The sequence below is a fragment of the Syngnathus scovelli genome, chromosome 19 (genome assembly GCF_024217435.2).
Source record: "Syngnathus scovelli strain Florida chromosome 19, RoL_Ssco_1.2, whole genome shotgun sequence".
NCBI classification, from domain to species: Eukaryota; Metazoa; Chordata; class Actinopteri; order Syngnathiformes; family Syngnathidae; genus Syngnathus; species Syngnathus scovelli.
In genome coordinates, this window is record NC_090865.1 from 2,991,528 (window position 1) to 3,000,254 (window position 8,727).

Sequence of the window (8,727 nt, forward strand, 5' to 3'; positions counted from 1 at the left end):
CAGCACATTATATCTGCACGATAGAGGCTTAAGCAATAAATTAAATTTAATTACAGAGAAGGCCATTGATACCAAATACATCACAATTTTTTCTTATAATTAGTTCTTTCTTTTAATATGATTGTTTTAAGTATAATCTGACGTCCTTTTATTTTGATATTCCAATTTTGGAAATATAATCTATGCTCCAGTATTTTAATGTTTATTATTATGGTGATAGTTGGACTGTCAAGTATTTAAGGTTAAAAAAAATTGAGAACCACCAATTTATTAATTTTTGTTCATTTTTTGTCCAGGTTATAAAATAATATAAGGTTCAGTACAAAGACGTAATAGAACTGCTCAAACTCCTACACAGTCTTGCTGTTCCTGAGCATTTGATAAATTATTCATAATGTCAGGCTTGTGATTAATTCCTCTTTCGTGTTCAGGACGTGAATCCGCCATCTTCGGTCACAGACACGTCAGTTTCTTTATTCACTTTGAATAAATCATCTCACATATTTGCCACTTCGGCCATATTGACATCGCTGCAGGCCTCATTGGGCCTGCACACTTCTCTCCTTTGATTTACTTGTTGGAGAAGAGCACCCTGCGTTCCTAAATGGATCGGGTGAAGGTGATGTTGTCCTTCCTGTCAATCTCCGTCTTTATAAATAGGTCGGCGTCAGCCGAAGTGGACTCTATCGCTTCAAGGGCCTTACATGGCAGAAAATATGAACCCTTGTTCTACTCTATAAATAATCATTTTATGGTTTCTCACACAAGCACAATTGGTTTTCCTCTGATAATAAAAATACTTACGCTCGACGAGATGAATCCTTCCATAGAGTGACTGGATGTTTTTTTCCATCGCCTCCTGTGACACGTTACCCTGGACAACCTCTCTGGTCCCCCTTTGCCTGAAAACCAGAGTATGGTTAAGAACCACTAGGTTGCAGTCTTGCACCGCGAGACCTAGAAAAAGTCTTGACAGCTTTGAAAGCATTTCAATTCACTCTTTGACCGGCGTTGAGATTTCAATTTTGTTGTCCCGATGCAACAACACACAGCTGTGATTTTCTTGTATACTTTATTTTTCTTCTGTCAAGCGTAGCAACATTATAAAATATCATATGGGGGGAGAAAAAAAGTCAATTTTTTCTATTCTTTGTGATGTTTCTTTTGTGTGGCCTTTCTATTGAGGTGGGGAAATGTCATGGTGTGAGAGCACAAAAGGAAGTGTGTTCTGTTGTTCAGACACACCAGCTTAAAGGGTGGCTTCACCCAAATGACTACCCATCGACAGGCTGTCATATTTCATCACTGCGGCCCCTCTAAAATTTGTTTTTCTATCTTTGAGATGTGTTTGAATATTATTGATATTTTCAGCAATTATCTCCATAATACTTGGCCATTAAATGTCTGAGCGAATAGTCAATTATTAAGACCCCATTACATCGATGGTAGATTTTTTTTTTTTTTTTTTAAGCTGGCATTGAATAGGGGTGTGAAGACTTTTGATATCCACTTTACGTATTATTAATGCAATAATGACTCCGAACCTATTTTGTAATGCTTCAATTTTAAAATACTTCTGGCATACACACGTATTTGGACAGGTGAAGAAATAATTGACATGTCCTAATTCTTTTGCCCCAATGAAGCTGCTTCATTGAGTGTCAAAGGTCACACAGAGGAAACACAATGTGACCCAGAGAACGTCCTTTTCCATCTGATGTCTCCATTGTTCACCTTTCCGGTCTCCTCCTCTCTCTCTCCTTCCGCCTTCTTGCTTGGTTTCAGTATTGATTGACTTCAACACCCCGCGGTTACATTCTTGCGGTGAAGATTTCCGGTTGAAAAACCACTGACATTTCCCTTCTAATCACAACACGGCTCATTTAAACACCCCCCCTACAAATTAGCGAAAGGTTATATAGTTAGCTTAATGGATGTTATTTGAGACCTTGACAACTGTGAGGCGCTTTTGCACTACTGATCATCCAAAAGCTGAGAAATGGGACACCTTTACTGGAAGTCAAGTGAGGAAGGAAGCATGCGTGACCTTGCTTGAAGAATCTCCTCAATTAGCCTTCAAAGTGCAAAAAAGGAGATGAGGTGAAGAAGTGAGGAGTAAGTAAGAGCTTCTTACTGTGTTGCCATGGAGATACCTCATAAGTCCTACCTCTAATCATGATGGAGAGCAAGTGGGATAAGACAGAAAGTGGGCGCTTTCCATAAGGTCACCCATACGTGGAGATGGAGGAACACCCGCTGGGTCTCACCCAGCTGTGCTGCAGCCCAAATTTACAAAGGCGGAAAGGGATGGGACGTCACTCAGAGAGGGGCCGACACACCCGAGGGACGCGGATGTTCATGCAAGGGAGGAGCCGTGCACAGCGAGACCACCGGGAGTAAAGCTTAAAGGCGTGTGGTGATATTCCAACACAGGTGTCACACGTGAGGCCCCGGGGGCCGGTTCTTGAAATCATCAGAACCTGGGTGTTGCGTAAGCTAGCCACCAAAGTGCTAGCTGTTTACGAGTCAGTGTGAAATTGCGTGAACAATTCCTTCATTTGAATATTTTCCCGCTACTCAACTGCGGCTGCCTTCGCGACCGCACGTCTGATTGAGGAAGTTAATGTGCTGGAGAAGGCAGCTGTCCCTCAAATAACACAATCAATAATTCATATCACATACGCAGGGACTGAATCTCGTGTGTGTCGGTCCAATGGGTGCCGAGCAATCTTTGCTTGCTTAGACATTAAACGTTCGCCCGTGTTGTCTTTGTGCAAGCTCATTACTAATGGAAATCAAACCGCTCGCTTGTCCAGCCAGCGGAAGGCGGGGGCCAGATCCATCATGTCAAAATCCAAAAGACCCTCGGTCTGAAGTCCAAGTAATTTGCCTCTAAATTGTTTGCATTCGGAGAAAAAAAGTACTTAGTAAATTACAAGACATTGATGGACCGGGATGTTTCAGCTGTTTTACTCTTTTCGTAATAAATAAATCAAATAAATCAAGAATTTAATTTGTGCACAGTAGAACTAAGAGCATCTTAATTAATGACGATCAATAAGAGTTTGGATTTTCAGACATTTCCAATGGATTTACGAACGACAGTTTTGGACGAGTGCGTTTTCGATTCCTGGCGCAGAGATAACGATGAGCTTAGGGTGAAAGAACTTGCAACCTCACCTCTTGTCAAAACATTTCCGGAATGAACTATGACTTCGATTATCTTTCACTGACACCTGGCCTCAAGTGTTGTTCTGGATGAACGAACAAAAACAAGCACTGACAGTGCTCCCCCCCCCCCCCCCCCCGCCCCTCCCAACAGGAGCGTGATTATATGCTGTACCTGTGCAATACAAGCGATCCATGACAGACAAAAGATTGGCTTCAAGCTGTTTCCTGCCTCTTCGGGTTGAAGTTCACCGCAAACTAAACACAAATCAAACAAGAATTGCACAAATTAGTTTCGGCCTTGAATGACAAGGCCGACAAACATGATTAGCAACATGCTACAATAACAATAATGCATTGGATTCATAATCCTATAAGCAAAATATATTTGGATATGACCAGTGGAGCAACTCATCTCGACAGATAATTAGTCATGTATTCTTTATCTTCTGCAAAGAGTAACCGTCTCTATGTATACTGCCCCCATGTGGCCAAGAATGAGCATCACAATGTTCAGTATATTGAAGCCCAAAAAAAAGGCAAAAATTGTTGCTTTCTTTAAATTATTTTAGAATAAAGCCCAGTAGAATGGAGCTACTTTGTTCTTTACATACCGTTTGATATAAGTGAAAAACAAATTATGAGGATTACTTTTGTGATGAATAATATTGCCATGAATAGAGTGCAAGTGTTTGAGCATAATTTAGAAGCCATGGTTCTCATTTGATGGGTCCCCACAGTGCAAGGGAGGAAGTACCAGGGTCACAGCAGGATGGTTTCTCATTTTAATACTGCTGAACACAAACCCACCTAAGCACCGGTCGCCTCCTGCTGCAACATAAATGTCCTCGTTTATCCTCTTAAGCACAAATGTCAAACCTTTGTCAGCCTCCGCCCCTCCCCATGGCTCACCTTTGGCCTTTCTGTTTATAACTCTTTTGTGCTGACTTCCATGGCTTCTACACAGTCGTACCGTTTTCTTCCTGTCTGCATTTGCTTCACTCGGCTCTCTGTAAAAGAGAACAAATAATCCCCTGGCCCCATTTGTCAATGCTTGCACCTTTGCTGCTATTATGCTCCTCTCTTTCTTTTCTTCTCTCTCTCGCTGCGAAGGGGATCCTCTCGTGACATCACTTCTAGTTGCCATGGTTTCACAGGAAAACTCCAAGAGCTTTAACCGAGTTACACTTTATTGGAGGCTCACAATTTCATTAAGGGGCGTGCGTGTGTAGTCAGGTGAGCGATAATGATTCCTCGGTGTGAATGAACATGTCCTCGTCGTAGAGGTCTTCGGGAAGGTCGCCTTCCTCCTCCATGAAGAAGGTAGGGAAAGGAGGGCTGCGCAAAGTGGACGACCTGGTGGGCAGATTTGAATCCCTCACCTGGAACAGAACACACAGACACATCTGAATTGTGATTCATATTTCTGAACATTTGTGTTATCTCAGATTTTCCCCAAATTGCGAGTAGGTGTGAATTCCATCCCTGCTGTGATAAATGTAGGTTGCAAAAAAAAATGGAAAAGCACAGGGGAAAAAAGTCCTTGGGTAATAGATGCAATTTTAATTTTAAAACATGCCAGCGACACGAGTGCCCAACGGAATATCAAATGTTATTAAACTGCACATGGAGCCCGTTGGGATAATGTAATCTGAAGTGTGTTCAGGTGGAGGTGGGTGCGTACGCGCGCTTTAGAAGACGAGGTGAAAAGCTAAGCGCATTTGTATTCATTATTGCTTGTCCGCAAAACAAATAATAGGCTGTGCACGCACAAGCGTGATGAGCCCAGCCCGCCGAGTATGGAGATGGATGGTGTGGATATCACTAAGATCATTAAAGTGCGCACCCCCCCCCCCCCCCCCTGCTACCCCACACACGCGCGTACAATGCTGATATAGCACAGTGTCAATGAGGATGCATCACAGGTGACATGCACTTTAAACAGGTGCAAGGTCACCGGTCTCCGTGCGGCGGTCGACCACTGTTTTCAAAGTTCACTTTAAAGACGTGATTATTTTTTTACCTTCAGTAAGCAGTTCCTGTGGCCAGGGACGGAGCCGTTAACATACAGCACATTGTGCTTGGTATTGACTCTCCATATCTGGAAGGGGGTGTCACAGGGGGCGGACAAATGAGAAAATTATTGCACGGAAATTGCCATCACGGGTGCTCAAGGTCGAAGCGGCCCTTATTTTTATTTATTTCGTGCGTGTGTATGTGTACACCTTCAGTCCAGAAGCCGTGATGTAAATGTTGCCCATTCTCCCTGGCATCTTTTTCCCCTTAAAAACCTTGGCTGGATCCTGAGAGCAGATCCATGTGCATATTAACGGATTATAAAAGCCCAACTGTTTATTTCAAGGGTGGTGTTTGGGTGTGTGCGTGTGTCTTACTCCTCCGGGTCCGGAAGCTCCGGGTCTGCGATGAGTTTTTGTTTGTCCGTGGCTTGCTGGCTGACCTTTGAATCCCCAACGCTTCATCACCCCCTGAAAGCCTTTACCAATACTACACACAAGCACACACACACACATATTGGGTTTACACACACGCTGCTGCATTAAATACACTTGTGAAGTCGGACGTTTAAAAAAATAAAATGTTTTGGAATGCCTCTCAATAATGCTTCATGGATGGAAGTGCCGTGAATCCATTCCAGCTGTCCCACCAAGAAAAACAAATATTGTTGTAATGGGCATTTTATTGAGGAAAAGGTACTTTATAAAACAAAAAAAATAGTGCTTATATTCCTGCTGTGCTCACTTTGGCCACCTGAGGGCAGTATAAGCGAGACAGCACAACATACTGTTCCTTGAACCGCTTATGAGAATGGCCAATATTTGTTGTTCTTTGCAGAGGATAAAGAATACAAGACTGCAAAGACTGTTATATTTCCTTTTGACATGTGTTGCCATGGAAACAGCACTGCAACAGAGAAGCCTTGCGGACTGAATGGCCAAACTATGCGGTTGTTTTACCTCGTAAATAAACAAAGTGCCGTTCTTTTTGTTTAATTTGACAGTTCAAATGGGAAATTTGTATTCTACAACACTGCCAAGTCGATTTGAATTGGATTAATTGATCAGCCCTACTTGTGGGCTAAGTGTGACACACAAACGTGTGACTTCCCAGCAGCAATGAATGCAAAATAAGATGCGTGGGGGGGAAAAAATGGGTGCAAGGAGCCAAGGAGGAAAGTTCAGAACTTACGATTTGGCTGTGACGTCCACATATTGGCCTGGACGGAAATGTGCAGCGTACAGAGGAGTGCCTGGCCACACAAATACACACATTTGGCATTACTGGAAAGTAGCAGTGCAATTAAAACGGCAGTAAGAAATTGGATACCAGGTTTAATGATAGCGTTGTCTGAGACTTTAAAGATGGTGATTTTCTGCTTTGGAGGCACTCCCGCATTCATGAACATCTCCACTCGCTTTTCAGATCTCTGTCAGTCAGGTGGATAGAAAAAAGGGAATATTAAGACAGCCAAAGAGAGGTGGGTGGAATAAAGCAATGAAGAAGAACCAGCAGTGAGCAGCAGTCAGATGCTGGCATTTGAAATCTGACAGCGGGCCTGTTAGGACCGTGCGGGAGCCAAGTTGCGCGCGCACACACACACACACGCAGACACACTTGGCAAAGTGTTTGACATTTCCTCACGTTCTCCTCAGCCCCCTCCCGTCCTTCCAAAACGCTCTCTCCCCTTCTGTTGCCTGAGAATCAGCCTGCCAACTACGTTTCACTCCGACAAACTCGGCCTCCGACTTCAGTGCGAGAAGAATTCAAAACCCGGGTGACGACGAGATGTCAAACAACAAGGCATCCGTGAAGGAGCGACTTTAAACACCATAACGTTTCCTCGGGGGGGGGAAGCGGCGAGTTCAATAAATTGCTGTCACTGCTTGCCGTTGCTCTAATAAGTGGCTCTGAGTCACCTTCAAGTTTATTAGGATCGTCAAAGGCAGCATCCAGATGAATGGTGGCTGTCAGCGTTGGTGAGACAAAGGGGCTGTAAAATCTATTGCGCTTCAATTACTTTTACTCGAGATGATACACTGGGTATAAAGACACGCACACAAACAAATACACACACGCACATCGAGGGGATGACTATGATTCCCTGACTGCAGGGGCAGTGTCATAAAAAAAAAAAAAAATACATGGTGAGTCACAATAGGAGCTACAATCTTGTTTTATTTCCGTGCATTTTTTATTATAACAAAAATGTCTTACTTGGAATGGCGATACATTTTTGCCTCCTACAATCAGAGCAGCGGTGTTTCCGTCAAATTCTTCTTTAGGTATGTGCTGTATGACATGGCAATCCTGAATCTGAAGAAGGAAAAGAAATTTACAACACAACAGGTTGTCGAGAAATGTTGGTTGAATAATAGCAACTCCAAAATACCTGCAGCATCGTGACAACATGCCTTTCTCCAGTTTTTGTCCACAGAGGAGCCATCCCCAATTTCACAGCTACCAACCCAACTCTTCGACTCCCTAAAAAAACAGATACCAAAAAAAGACACACATAAAAAACACATAGAAGGAAACTAGATGTTTGTTTTTTTTTAAATCAAGACCCCCACCTTCTGTCCATTCATGTCGCTGCCAAGGCTCATCTTTTAGTGGGTTGAGCTTGTCTGCAGTCTGTTGTCTGAATTCCTTGGCTGCTTCCCTCCTTAAGTATTGTTGGTTCTCTTCTGTGAGGTGCTCGTCGAACCATGTTACCGACTTCAAAGTCCTGACACAAGTTAGCGATTGAATGGAGCTAGACCAGGAGACATAGTTAGTTATATATGTTTCAAAACATGACCCCTCAATTACTGTTATATGAATATGTAAACTCGGAATAAAGCAGTGCAGTCCGACACTGATGCAAATTAAAACTGCAATAAAACGCTGCTTACCAGGCAATTGAAGGCAAATATGTACGGCAACATATAAAATAACAACATAGTCACTACTCACTAGTCAATAAATAGAAAGTAAAGCAGTTAGCATTAGCCACCTTTCAGTTGTTGCTCGGAAAGCAACCAGACGAGTACCCCGCTGAAGAAGTCGGCAACCCCACACCGCCATGTCGTTATATTCTTTGTAATATAAATATGTAAAAAAATAGAAGAAGAAACGTTCACAATTCAACTAATTAGTTGCATTAGCATGGATTCACATGTCGCCAATGTTGTCTTGTTCCAAATGTCACCCCGTGTATTTCCGGTACTTCAGTAGAAAATTCCCCTGTGCAACGCTTGCCTGACAAAGGTTCCACCCAAGGAAAATACTCCCCCGAAAAAGAATAACTATAAAAATGAAATTACATTTAATAAAGCCATTCTTTCGTCTTTTATTATATATTTTTTCTTTTATGTCGAGTGTGTTACATTGCTCAGGTTATTATTATTATTATTATTATTATTATTATTATTATTATTATTATTATTATTATTATTATTATTATTATTATTATTACATAGAATTACATCGTGTTGTTTTGTGAAACAGCTTTAGGTGACCTTGTTTACATTACAGGTCATTCTTGTCTTAACCCACATAAAG

General features: G+C 42.3%; 1 protein-coding gene across 1 annotated transcript; it reads right to left on the reverse strand.

Moving 5' to 3' along the window:
• Nucleotides 1–4,340: 4,340 nt before the first annotated feature.
• Nucleotides 4,341–8,406, reverse strand: mrpl3 (mitochondrial ribosomal protein L3). The gene is made up of 10 exons (XM_049750757.1): nucleotides 8,180–8,406; nucleotides 7,758–7,939; nucleotides 7,577–7,668; nucleotides 7,402–7,500; nucleotides 6,514–6,613; nucleotides 6,376–6,436; nucleotides 5,562–5,673; nucleotides 5,394–5,471; nucleotides 5,192–5,269; nucleotides 4,341–4,550 (listed from the first exon to the last, which is right to left on the reverse strand). The coding sequence occupies exons 1-10, from the start codon at nucleotides 8,248–8,250 to the stop codon at nucleotides 4,401–4,403; spliced, it is 1,023 nt and encodes a 340-aa protein (XP_049606714.1). The 5' UTR covers nucleotides 8,251–8,406; the 3' UTR covers nucleotides 4,341–4,400.
• Nucleotides 8,407–8,727: the final 321 nt, after the last annotated feature.